The 13,673-nt window shown below is 39.2% G+C and overlaps 1 protein-coding gene across 14 annotated transcripts in view; it reads right to left on the reverse strand.

The window, feature by feature from the left end:
* ANKFN1 (ankyrin repeat and fibronectin type III domain containing 1) overlaps nucleotides 1–13,673 on the reverse strand; it is a 128,161-nt gene that overhangs the window by 47,980 nt on the left and 66,508 nt on the right. For all 14 annotated transcript variants that reach the window (XR_009963609.1, XR_009963608.1, XR_009963607.1 and 11 more), the window contains 3 exons: nucleotides 11,267–11,477; nucleotides 6,742–6,936; nucleotides 5,212–5,325 (listed from right to left, as the gene is read on the reverse strand). Coding sequence is in view for 1 of the 14 variants with exons in the window: in XM_062612707.1 (XP_062468691.1) it covers nucleotides 5,212–5,325; nucleotides 6,742–6,936; nucleotides 11,267–11,477 (520 nt within the window). In the remaining 13 variants the exon portion in view is untranslated. The remainder of the gene's footprint in view (nucleotides 1–5,211; nucleotides 5,326–6,741; nucleotides 6,937–11,266; nucleotides 11,478–13,673) is intronic.

The raw sequence follows: 13,673 nt of genomic DNA on the forward strand, positions 1-13,673 counted from the left end.
GGAAACGATTTCAAGATCAAGTTGAATGCAGAATGCGACTTAATGCCACGATAGACTGGAACAGGATCCAGCAGTGACGTACCACCACATTTAGGAAGTCTCATAGATATCAGCATTAAAGCACCACATTTTCACTTCTACAAGCAGTCATTTCCATAACACTCTTCTAGAAATCAAAGAAATCACAGAGATTCTATTTTCTAGTCTGACTCTGCTATGAGAGCAGCTAGTTGCCACTAAAGTGAGGAAGAAACCTAGAGATGTCATATATATGTATTTAGGTCTCTGTAAGTTCTACCTAACCAGACTAGTCAAGTCTGTCGAGTCAAACCCACTGTACAGCACTAGAAAGATCACTGCAGGAAGCCTGCTATGGAACAAATCCAAACTTGATCAAACACAAGTCAACTATTGACAGATAAGTCAAATACAGACTTACAAAACATATGGTATATGCTGTTTGTGGTGCTCACAGGGACAAGCAGAAGCCCACGCAAAATGGTAAGCTTATTTGGTTGTGAAAGGATTACCCCGGAGAGTAAAACCCACAGAATCACAGCAAATTGGTAGGTGGGTTTTGTAAAACCTCGGAGGTTTCTTGCGCTGAAACTTTCAATGAAAACTTTTCATTGATACAGTGAGATGTCAGCTGAGAATCTCAAATACAGATAGTTCTGAGGTACAGAACATACATCATACAGGCCTAGCCTGGCAGTCTTCCTTAGTCCGTGGTCTTGGGTGCTGAGACCTTAATAAAAAGGCAGCTCCATTCATCCTTTGTTGGGACTTCTAGGGATAACACCAAAGTGTCCTCTACTGGACAAAGGAACTTGCCTATAACCAACCCATGTCATGCAACCATGTGATAGCAACATACTGTGGCTACTGCCTATCTAGCTAGGACCGAACCAGTGATTTAAAGACAATTTAGATTATTGCGATGCAAACATTCTGAAATGAACCACAAATTGCCTTGGAAGAAGGGAGCAGGGAACAATTTTTATGTCAAGATTCAAGCAAGACATAACTCTTGTTTTCCTGATCTAGGCTGACGTGTTGGGTTTTCTAAAGAGCTACACTGACAGAGAAAATGAAAAATTCTTCTCCCCTCCAACAGAAATCCTAGAAGGCAGCTTGGCAGTGCTGGCAAATGTGAAATACTCTGCTAAAATAAGAAGCTAAGCAAAAAGGTAACAAGGGCTAACGTGGCCCAGACAGCTTAGCATCGTATCTGGAAAATAACTTGGCATCCCACTTCACAGCTACATCCAAACAGAGAGATCAGCTCTGTTTGCTACATCAAACATGGCTCAGACTTCTTTTTCTCTCTTCCTCTCTCTTTAAACATAAATAGTTCCAGGCTCTTAAATAAATTAGCTCAATTTTGGTTATACAAGCTGTTTCATTTTTCCTCCAAAAGGGAATATGGATGTTTGTTTTACAAGTGTAAATAAAATATAAACAGAGATTTTCCATTGCATAGTGATCCTTTCCAGTAGGTAATGATCAGTGCTATGTCTATTTTTCTTTCTTCTCCTGTACTTGGGGATCACAGCATTATTATCACTACTTCTGATGGGAAACGGGCGAAAATCCGTGCAGTAAGGGGAGGTTTCCTTGAACTTATTGTCCATAATAGCAAAGTAATAGTCAGATTTAAAATGCATAGAAAATACCTGCAACAAAATTACTTATTGTTGTTAATAATTTTGTTCTGCTCTCTTTATGTGTAGGTGTTGCGTGGGACATGTGAACTCTAGAAAGGCTAATTAATGAGAGACTAGCTCTTAAAAGCCCTACAAGCACTTACCACTGGCTCTATTGGGACTGTTCCTAGGAGTCAAGTGGTGTCTATCTGGATTATGTTGCTGCTGGGATTTTTTGGCATGAAGATAGTTACAATAGTGTAGCTCTAGGATAAAAAATGCATCATGCAGTAAGACTGTAAGCAGAAGGTTCACCCTACCTTCAAACTGTGGCAAGTTATTATGTGTATTAGCGTGGAAAGTTTTGACTGTGCTTTCAAAGATGCAAAACCAAAGTAGGTCTTAAGTACTTCCACGGTGGGATGTGAAGTTTGGCTTTAGGGCATGATTAGCCAAGGGCAGGGGTTTTTCTTTTCAATATCACAGTGATGCTTCACATCCTTCCTAAAACTGGCTGGGGTGAGGTGTCTCTGGCTTTGAATCTTTCCCTAGCATGGAGCAGATTATTGCTATTATTATTGATTTATGTCATGCCTGTCTGCTTCCAGCCTCAAAACACTTTACTAAGTTACAATATACATAGGAATCATTTCACATCAACCACCACCACGCTGTAGCCTACTCTGGAGGGAAACTGAAGGGAGCCATTAGGATGGTGCCTGCAACATTAAACAACAATCCAGGAGAGGAAGTAAAGAATACTCTGGCTCCTTAAAGCAATGGCTCAACAGAATGCAGTCACTGAACTGCCATCCAGCTGGGACACCAAAGTCAATACCCATTCACCGTGTGTGGTTAAAATTAAATCTCCTAATGAAGTGAGATGGTTTTAGTGGTTAGAGAGTGAGTGCAAAGTATTATTCTCCTGTATTATTATTTGTAAGTTATACAGCTAACAAGGGAAAAGATCACACACAGGAAAACAGCAGACTGTTAGATAATGTTCCAAGCCCAGTTTCTAAATGACATTTGGGCACATAAAACTTTGGAAAAAGTATGTTAAAAAAAAAAAAAAGAAAAAGAAAAGATGGCACATAAGAAAGGAACTGGCAGTTTCACACTCTTTTTAGGGAACTAAACTGAACAGAAGTGATGTCAGGTTTTATCCCCTATAATTCAGAGCCAGAGAAAAGAACATTATTAGCTTCTGTTAATGAGCAGGTATTCCCTAAACACTGCTGCAAATGCTCCTGAATTTTAATTTGCTTAGAAAAAGAAATGGTAAAGTATTGAGGGGAAAAAAACTAACAGCTTATTCGCTTCCCTGAATTAGTAAAGCGCTTAGATAGTTTTCTGGGAGAAGGTTTATATATATCTGACTAAAAAGATCCTCTCACAATGTTATCAAACTCTCCTTTCAGGGCTAGTAATTGCTAGCTGGTTCTAATCATTCTTGCAAGTGATCATTTGAAAGGTTCATTTTATGACCCCTCAAAGTAGCACAAAGAATCTCACTCCATAACGTAATAAACAATTCTACAAGCAGTGCTTAATTAATTCCCGAAAGTCACCAAAAGGAGCTATTAATGATCTTTCTTTTTATCTAACCATAAATATACAAGTCTCCTGGGATAAAGGATTTAAAAAGAACATTCTGGCAAAACTAACTGTCAACTTGATAAAGCATAAAATGATCACCAGTGGGGGTAACTCGAACTACAGCAGCAATGCTACCTAGTCTGATGAGAACGTTAGGTTGGGTCGGATTAAATTTCTCTGAATGTTGTGCTTACCAAAAAGAAGACAGAACTGACACGGGGCAAAACAGACTCAAGCCAAGTGAATACATAGAAGAAATGCACTACAAGCTTTGGAAAATGTTTTATGAAGAATCATTTCTATTTGGGAATTTGCTTTACTGTGCAAACATCAATAGCCATTATAATTTAAGCGTGGGCAACATTTCAATGTTCTTTAATACACGTATTACAAAGAACAGGCTGATATTTTGAAGGGAACTTCAATGTTTTAGGAGCCCAAGTATCATTTTCACAAGTAAATCAGGCAGTAGGAAGCCCTTAAATGAAATTTAGTCTCCTGGCAACCCAAACCATTGCTGAAAATTAGATTTAGGCTTCTAAAGGGCTTTGATGTTTTTGAAAATCACGCTTCCTGCAGCACTGCACAGCTGACTAGGTGTAATACAGTAATTTACCCCTCCACTGAGGCTATCAGAATGGAATCACTTTGATGGCTTTAGTGAAGTCTGAGAGGCTGTTGGGTTTTTTCCTTACACTGTAAAAAAATTATTTACTGGCCATAGCCAGTGGTGATGGGAATCTGTGACCAGACACAGGAGGAGGAAAGAAAGAGAGAATCTGCCTTTTCCAAAATAAACTCATGCAATCCTTTGGGTGCTTATGCTTGATGCCAGTGGAGCCTATGCACTGGCATGTCCCACCTTCAGAACTGTTCCATGAGCTACTGGACCCTCTGTGGGCTGGGGCTTTCTGAATCCCTCCTGTGACACCCACACATGGAAACATGAAATAAACTGCCCCACAACACAGCCGTTATGGTTCTTGCCATGTGTGTGGAAAGCCAAGGTTCAAATTTCTCTCATAGGAGTTTTTAATTATTAATACAAAGAAACAAACACAACAGGAAACATTGAGAGACACAGTGGGAAATAACTAAAAGGACTTCCAGGCTCCTCATTCCTTGACCCCTCTGGGCTGGGCAAAGAAGGCCTCAGAACTTCAGAACAGAGCTTTCCGTCCCTTGACCTGTGGGAAGACTCAGGCTCCCACTGGAACATGGAGGCTGCCGCACATTGCTGCACTTAACACTGAAGAACTTATTGTACCAAACATGTTAGAAAACCTAGGAGTTCCTTTAAGCAGGAAATTTTAAAATTTCTCGGTTTTGTTCTAATCTTCAATAAAACATTTTTTGTTATTTTAATGTTGGAATTTCCTGTGGAACAGAAATTCTGTTTTAAAACCATTTCTATTCAACAGTGCTATTCAGATGGAAGCGTTTTCCTATTCATTCCACTTTGCAACTAACTGGTGCCACCCCAAATGTATTGCTCTTCCAAGAATGATGTGGCAGCCCTGGAATAGCTAATTAGTTGGGCTGTATGATGCCTCTGCCAAAAGTTTCAGCTTCCAGAGGCATTCCTTTAAGGAATGGTGGTGTGGGTTTGGCATTTACAAGGATACACATGGTTTTAGGAGCCCACAGGCACCAAAAGTTAGTTTGTGTTTTATAACTGCTCATCTCAACCCAGTCATTGAGCTGATGTCCTAACCACAGTGAGTCAAGCAAACTTCTTCAAAGCACTCATGGAGAAATCTTTTGGTCAATTTATTTTTCTTTTTTTAATAAAGACTTTGTCTTTGGGGAATCTTTTAAGAAAATTCCACTTCTATGGCTATTAACTGGGAAAATAATTCAAACGTTATTAGCATTGTAATAAATCTCTTGCAGATAAATACCATTGCATTTAGCCCTTGAAGTTTTGTACATTGATAACATAAATGAAAGATGTCTAAATCAGTACCTTTGTACTTGGTCACCACAGCTGAGTTGACACTCAGAGGTTCTTGGAAGGTGACAGTGAGTGATGTACTGCTTGTTACCATGAGACAGACATTGGTTGGCGCCTCAGGGGCTCCTGGGAGAGAAGAGAAAACATCAGCTCTTCAACACAACAAATCCTATTCAAACAATGTTTCTGAGTCTTCAAAGAACCCACTGAAAATCACCCTGCAATTGTGAGCTTTGCGTTGTAGGTGTTTGTGTTCTCTGCCTTTTGAGCATTTTAATTAGTGCCCCTGCTAACAATATCCTGCAGACACCATTTGTTTCTATCATGGTTTTTGGCTCCTTTCAGTTAAAAATATCTTCCTGCATATATGTAACCCAATAAAACAGATTCATGCTAATTATGTCAATGAAAAGCCCCTATAAATCTCTTGGGGTGGGGAGGAGGAGAGAGAAAGGACAAAACCACAAAGAGCTAATTAAACCTTTATGGTTTCACTCACAAGCTCAAATTATCAAATCGCAGAACGCATTTTTACATTATTATGATGCAGAAATTGCAAATTCCACATATGTGTCAGTGTAAAAGTTCCAAAATACAGTTGTCAGTTGAGGCCTAATTTTACTTTTATTTTTTAAAGGCTCAATTCACAGAATATCAATCAGACTCAATTCAGAAATCAGACAAAACATGTCATGAGTAACTGCTGGAATTGTTTTAAAAAATCATTATATTAGTTGAAGCAGGAAATACAGCAGTAATGTATCTAACGTAAGGAGCACTACATCTGTCTTGAAGAAGTAATCTTAAAATGCAATGAATTGGAGAAAATAATTTCTAAGTGCATCTATAAGGGTTGTAAAAATGGTAATGGCAATGATTGTATTTCATCAAATAGGATACAGCTAAAAGATCTACACGTGAAACAATTAAAGCCTGTTTATTCCTTCCTATGGCCCCAAATTCACATTTACTTTGGGTACAGGGTCACTTGTACAACTGTTTAAAGTGGCCCGATCTGTGACTATGCTGATAAAATGTTAGATGTGGAGGCCAAAGTTAAAATGAATTTTTGTAAGGAAAATGAAATTCCATTGTTTGATCATTCTGAATCAGAATAAGTTAAAAAAAAAAAGTCACAACAGAACAAAGGCCAATGTCCCCCTCTTCCTCCCTATTCACGTATCTTTTTCTCATCATCCTGTTTTAAACTTTGAGCACATTAAATGAGATCGAGGAGTAAATGTGAAGAAAAATGAGCAAGACCAAATCATTAGATCCTGAACTCATCTTACCAATTTTATGCAGCCCACTCCTAAGAGTTACGAGTTTGTCGCTCTCAGATATGTGGCCCTCTATTGTTCTGATATCCCTCATTTGTGGGAAGGCCGTTTAGCCATATGCCTCATTTCTTTCACCCTAACATTAGCCTGCTTCACATCAGTGCTGAGGATCACTTGATGAGAGCATGTTTGCTCAACAAAGGCAAAGGGTTCCCAGTTGTACAGTTCATCTCAGATTTTGCAGCTGATGTCTTCTACTTACTAGCATGCTCGTAGCCTGCTTTCATGCGCTTGTATAGCCTGTATCTCCATTCCCATGCTTTTAGTTGCTTCTCTTTCTCTGTGTTGTCTGTACCAAGGTCTTCATTCACCACTTGTGCAGACAATTCAGTAATTCGCTGCTGTGCTTCCTGGACCAATGTACTCAGATGCACTGACCTGCTTTCCATGTTAACAACTACCAAGAGAAGGGAAAAGTAATTGCTTGGTGGACTTATGTGACAAAATTCTGGCCTTATGCATTCTGGTATAACACATACAAGGTTAAGTACTTGAACACTTTGCTTTCTAGTCATTATCTTGTCATCAAGAGTATGTATATGTTTTAAACTGGTGGAATATTAAAAACCAAACTGAAATAATAAAACATTTGGTTTCTATCCAATTCACATTTCACCACAATACCATAAGCTTTCATAGAAAAAAGGTTTTTACTGTTTATAAACACATACAATAAAGCAAAGAGAGATCTCATTGGCAAAATTAAGAATGAGAGTTCTGTGTGTAAGAGCTGTGGCTGGTATAGAATGGATCTTTTTCCAGGTTTTCATTGTGCCACAATTTTGCCTGTGTAATGCCTAATGAGTCCTCTGACAGGCTGGACAGATAGTGAGCAGCTTGACACAGAGATTTTGTTTTGCTCCAGTGCTCAGAATAATTTTAATTTGACATTTAGCAGTTCAGATTGTCTGTGCTACGCAAAGGGGAAAAGGAAGATCACGTAAGTTACAAACTAAAATAGCCCAAGTCCACAAGACTGCCCTAAACCAGCCCCTTGTTATATATGAAAAGTGATGAATCAAGCCCTCTTCTCAACAATGTTCTTGGCCTGAAATTGTTCAAATTATTTGCAGTTTAGAAAATAGGGCTTGTAAGGGTATTTACCTGAAAATAAATGCAGCCACTGATCTGATGTGCAGTAAGAAGGAAATAGTGTACAAGAGATGTAATTCTGAAATCACAGAAAATTACTTTTTTCTGCTATTTTTTTTTCTCTGGTGTCTGGTATTTTTGCAGAAGAGCTCTTAGAGAGTCTTCATTTAAAAGGCCCCTATTTACTGAAAGCATTGTCCTAGCAAAAGCTAAACAGCACAAGCTGCTCTTAGCAATGACGGGGAGTTGCTCTCCTGGGACAGCCAGGCTCTATTTTTCCCTAAGGATTTTAGAGGACAGCATAAGTCTTGCAAAGGATGCACTGGTCACTCACTTGCATGAGCAGTAGCAATTTCTGAAAACTGTACCATACGTAGGACCAAGACTCTGAAAGGTTTTTGACATCAAAACACCACAGGAGCAAAGATGTTTGTGCATATGCACGTGTCATTCCTAAACCAGAATCATAAGGATTATGGGACAGATGAGATTGGAAAGGACATTCTTTAGTCCAACCTCCATGTTCCAAACGAAGTCAGCTGTGAGGTCTGACCAAGTTACTGAGGCCAATACCTATCTGGTCTTGAGAACTTCCCAGGATTGAAGCTTTACAGACTCTAGGCAACCTATTCCACTTCTTTACTGTCCTTAAGGTGAAAAGGCACATCTTTTATCCAGTCTAAACCTCTCATTTTATTTGCCCTCTGTCTCTCATAACAGTATCACAATTGAAGTTCATCAGAGTCCAAGAATAACCCCACATACTGATAGGAAAAGTGCCATGGGATCGTTAAAGCCACAGGAGGAGAGCAAATTACTCAACACTTCTGACATCCAAAAGGTTGTTTTTGAAGAATGTTTGTCTCCAAGACTTTGCTTTCAGAAGCTGGCTGGAAGCCATCCTTGAAGTTTGATCATTCTTCATATGGACATCAGAGACATATGGCCCAGCTTACTGGAATGTTCTGGTATCCTCAGAACTGCCTATTTACTGGGAGGCCAAAGGTGATATGGTTTCCTGGATCTAAGCCTACGATAAGCATGCAACATATCTGATAGCACAACAGGGCTGAAGAAGGAGATTTTATGTGCCAGAACTTCAGGTAATTGAGAACTGGCATCAATTCAAGTTCTCACTAAGGACCTGGCTCTGTCTGTTTAATCAAGATTCTGATCCACAATTGTCAGGTCTTGGAAATGCATCTGATCAGCCACTGGAAATTTTAATCTTATTTTCATTTGGGTTCACATGAGCAAACCAAGCCAAACAATGAGTATGATGAATAAGAGGAACTGAAAAGGTAACACAGTGGACTTCGCCTCCTCCCAAAAGAAATTAATATTTGAAATGCTGCACTGTCTGATCTTACTTTGTGTTCAAGAGATGTTGGGTTCCTGTTCAGATTTACACAGTCTGAGCTCCATGTGGAAATTAAGACCATAGTTTTACTTTCTATTGCTTTCTCTGCTGTTGTTCCTGTTCCAGGCAGAAGTCCAGGCGATGCAGATGGAAGTTATCTGTCCTCCAGATCCTCTTTTCTACAGTGATAGATTAGGGGCCATAATGAGATTTCACCTGGGTCACTACAGCTAACGCAGTGGAAGAGCAAGACTTTTCTCTATAGAAAGCTTTGTGTGCACTTGGAATGGAGAATTCTCCTGCCTCGCAGTCTCCCAGATTTGTGCGTCTGTCCTATAAGCTTCCAATGAGATTTAAGAGATGCTTGTGTCCTGTCCCAAAATTGGCATGAGTCGGAATTTTACTTTGAAATTCCACTCAGCATGCAGAAGCCTTGCTCAAATGCCCACCATGGAGAGAGGAAAACTCTCCTGCTGGGTGCTGCCTTGAGATCATACAAACAGAATGGATTTCATCCTAACAGGGTTGCTGAAGTGCAGAAAGCAAAGCAGAAAGACAAATAGAAAGTGAGTGCTCTCAGGTCCACGAGAATGAAGCCACATACAAAGGTGCTGTGAACTTCTTGAGTGCTGACAATAACTTTTTGCATTTTGCTCTCAAGGAGCACAACTGCAAACCCTGAAGCCAAACAGAAAGCCAACAAAGCCAACAATCGTTGCTTTTCAGTGAGAATGCTTCATCCATTATTTCAATCAGAAAAAACTAAAAATCAAGATAAGTGGAAATTTGGTGGGTATATTTTGAAATGGAAATGAGGTGGTTATATATTCATATTCTCTGTGTTCATAGGCATGTTTGCATTAATTACAGGAAATGAATACTAATTTATGATTGCCCCTGCTCGCCATCAGACTGCATTTATTTACAGATGAGGTCAATGAAAAATTAGTTTAGTCTTTTTTACTGCTGTTTAGAACACTCAAGACTGTGTTTTCCTCTAGATTTGTCATGGTTAATGAATGTTGCTTCAGCAGTCAATCATGTACTCTAAATGCTGTCACACTTTTTTTTAAAGCCTCAGTCATGAACCATGACAGAAAAATAAACAAATAAATATAAAACTAAAAAACTCTTTTCACTGAGCAGCTACACTATGCAAAAATCTCCAGGGAAGGTTAAAGGAGGCCAGAATAAATGATAATATAAGTGCTGTGGACATAGAAAAGCAATAAAGGTGTACCAACACTGAGGGTCTGGCAAAAAAGCTCAACACGCACACGCACACACACTCTCCAGTGAAAAAACTGGCAATGTTAGTAGCCTCAAGGTGCAATTTCCTGGAGCACTGAGATTGACAAGCCAGCACTAAATGTTGTTAATTTAACTAACTTCAAATTAATGGCAGAGTCTGCAGTGGCCGAACCCCTCAAACACAGTCTCATTATAGCCTTGCTGGGAATGTCCTAAATATAGGCATTGACAGTTTAAAACAAATTCGCATACATTGGTGTATTTTTAGACACAAGTAAGGCGTCAGAGTTTGTGTCATGGTATAGGGTTGATTAATTGGGTTGGTAAGTCACCCTCCAACCCACAAACTGGGCATTAAAATGCCCATGAAGGAATACAAAGGAGTTTTAGAATTACAATATGTAGTTATAAGCGATATTGGTATTCTGGTAAAGTGAGAAGGTCTGTTTTGTATTTGGATTTTCACTGGTTCTGTAGAACTTTGAAATTCTCATTGAAGTGAGATTTTAGGCCATTTGAAGAGTCGGATTGAGGAGTCTGTGCGTAATGGAAGTGATGGATTTCAACACAACCTGTCACCTGAAGGCAGCAGAGCTAAAATCAAAAGGATAATCAAAATAAACCAAAGTCTAGACAACCCATCACCCTTTCATTTTGATGACAAACTCTGTATTTCAGACCATGGCATTTGAATCACTCAGTTCTTGCATCCATATTTTTAAAGATCTTTTCCTCAGCATTGACACTGACTCTCCTGTCCCACTGTTAATCACATTAGAAGCTCAGCCTGATTCATCACTTGGTGTATTTGACATAGAGAACAAAAAACATCTACTGAGCATGCATTCAAGAAGCAGACATTGCTGCAGATGCCCTCCAGCACTGTGGCACTACTGCTGGTAAAATCATCCTTAGGATAAAAACCAGGCAATTTTTGTGTGTGAAGTAATTAATTTGCCAAAAGAGCAGCAAATCTAATCTACAGGCAATTATGTAAATCAATTAAATTTGTGTCTTTACTTACAGTGTGGGCTTTCCTTTGCCCCAACGTGTAGAAGGGTCCTAGCAATAGGGACGTTGTTTGTCAAAATGGCAATGTCCAAAGGAGTTAGTCCCTCACTGTTTGGTGTGTTCAGGTCCAGTTCTTCCAGTGTGTATTGATAAAGAAGAATTTGAACAGCATCCAGATCTTGCTGCTCTACAGCCTCAAACATAGCTTCATTGCACTGGAAATTCTGTGTATAAATAAAATGAGAAAGTCAATAAAACTTTTCAAATGTCAGTGTTTTAAAAATAAAATGAGAAAGTTTGTACTTTTTGAGATTGCTGTAAAATACTGATCCTCTGGCCACAGCTTAGGTTCAGCTGGAAATGTGGAAAAGGTTTGCAGCAAAACTGCGCTCTGTCTGCTTCTGGACCTTGTGTGCTTGAACTTGCTGCATGTCCCTGGAAATATTCAAATGAGATTCAAGCCTACACAAAACAAACCCATATTTATGTAGACATCTGTCCTATAATTGAACTCTATGAGCAGTATTTTATGTTTTCGGTGTGAAACTGGATGAAACACTGATTTTTGCAGAGTTTTGGACTACTGAGTTTTCAAACTCAGGTGATCAAACAAGCTGTTCTGGAGAAAACCCTTCACAGCTCCAGTGTGAGCAGTAACAGGTACTCTTCATTCAAACACTTCAGTCATTTCTAGGTGCTTGCAGTTCTGCATTTAGTTGGAAGTAGAAGCAGCTTTGAAATGTACAGTCATTAAAGAAGTGAAACTGAAAAAATTGGCATGCCCAGAAAGTGATGTGTCTGAACAGCAGAGAACACAGGAGCCAACCCCCTGAACATACATGGCACCAACTCTCAAGCAGGGAGAACCACTGAAACTTTTCCTTACCAATGTCAAGGAGGTAAAACAATGCTAGAATACCAAGAAACCTCTCACTTAAATGAGCAGGGGAGAAGAAGGTGCAGGAGAGTAGCATGGCCTGCAGGTTTCTGTTCTGAGAACATCCTTCTGGAGCCTACAGCAATGACATGCTATGTGCCAAGATTCTTTACATTCTCTCCCACTGTCCCATTGCCATAATTACCCAGTCGATTTTTCTCCTCTTAAGAATGAATCAGTAGAAGCAAGAGGCTCAGCTAAGCAAAGAGGGCTCAGCATGTGGTCACATAAAGGAACAGAGATCTGTGTGGATATATTGTGCCAGTGGGCATACTGGAGAAATGCATACATAGAGAGAAGTTATCCAGATACATGATGTGAACTGGATTCCTGTGCCCTGAAACCCACATGGATGAAACAGAAAATATAGAATTGAAACAGCCTTCTGCTGTGATTAGAAATAAGGATTTCAGCCACAGCAAAGCTTCATTTTCTTTTTTAAATTGATGTAGTTTTATTTGGCATATCCCTGTCCAAGTTTTGCTCTCAGGGGAACAGCACTTTCTGGAAGAGCGCTGATCTGATGGAAGATCTTTTGTCTCCTCCTAAAAAGCATAGACTAATAGTTTGCTAGCAGTTCAGAAAGCTAGGGTCCACAGCTACCCTTTGGAATTTGATCAGTTCTAGAGGGTTTGTTTCAGTTGTGCTTCAGAAGTTCTTGGGCCTGACAAAATTCTTCTGCTCTACTGTTTTGCATACAAAGTATTGGTACCACGCTACAAAATACATATGTTAGATAACTATGTAAGGATGAGATGAATCACAAAGCAATAAAGCAAATCTAGGAGAGTAGTGCTGACTTGAGAATGTACCTTTTAGGCACTTAAGTACAAAAGATAGCTCATGCTGGAGAAATATTTATGCTGTAGTTTTCCATACAGAATAAAAGATACTACTTAAACAAGTGCTTCATCAAAATGGGTCTCTGTCAAATTCTTGCTTACAGTCTGGAGATTCTTCTCTAGACTGTAAGATTCAGAGTTAATTCCATTCTCAAATGCTTAGCTCATACTGCAGTGTTAGGTGTAAGAGAAAAGGCTCAGAAAAAAGGAACAGTTAAATGGTAAGCAGCCAGATTTATCTTTCTTTATCCACCCCCCTGTCAAAGCAAAAGAATGTCTTTAAGGACATATACTGTCATTAAAGGGGGCACAGCTCCAGAAAATCTTAGAATAGAGGCCAGCGCATATTTCTCTTATTATAAGGTAAAACTTAAAGACATATTTTTACTGCAATGCAGCAGTTCTTTTCATTCCAGTAGCTCCACACATCTGCTGCCTTGTTTATACAGCACCTTATCATCCCGAGATCAGAGATCATACTCTTATTCTTGTGTTTTAACCCTACTCTTGAAGTGCTCTGGCTAGAAATTAAATAATTTTAATTAATTTAATTCAAATGTCAAAATATTTTAATTAATATCATCAACTGCCACTCAAATCAATGCTATGCATTGAACAGCTGTACTCAAAATTAACTTAAA

The sequence above is a fragment of the Pezoporus occidentalis genome, unplaced genomic scaffold, assembly GCF_034315485.1.
Source record: "Pezoporus occidentalis ecotype Australia unplaced genomic scaffold, CSIRO_AGI_Poc_V1 ctg160, whole genome shotgun sequence".
Lineage (NCBI taxonomy): Eukaryota > Metazoa > Chordata > Aves > Psittaciformes > Psittacidae > Pezoporus > Pezoporus occidentalis.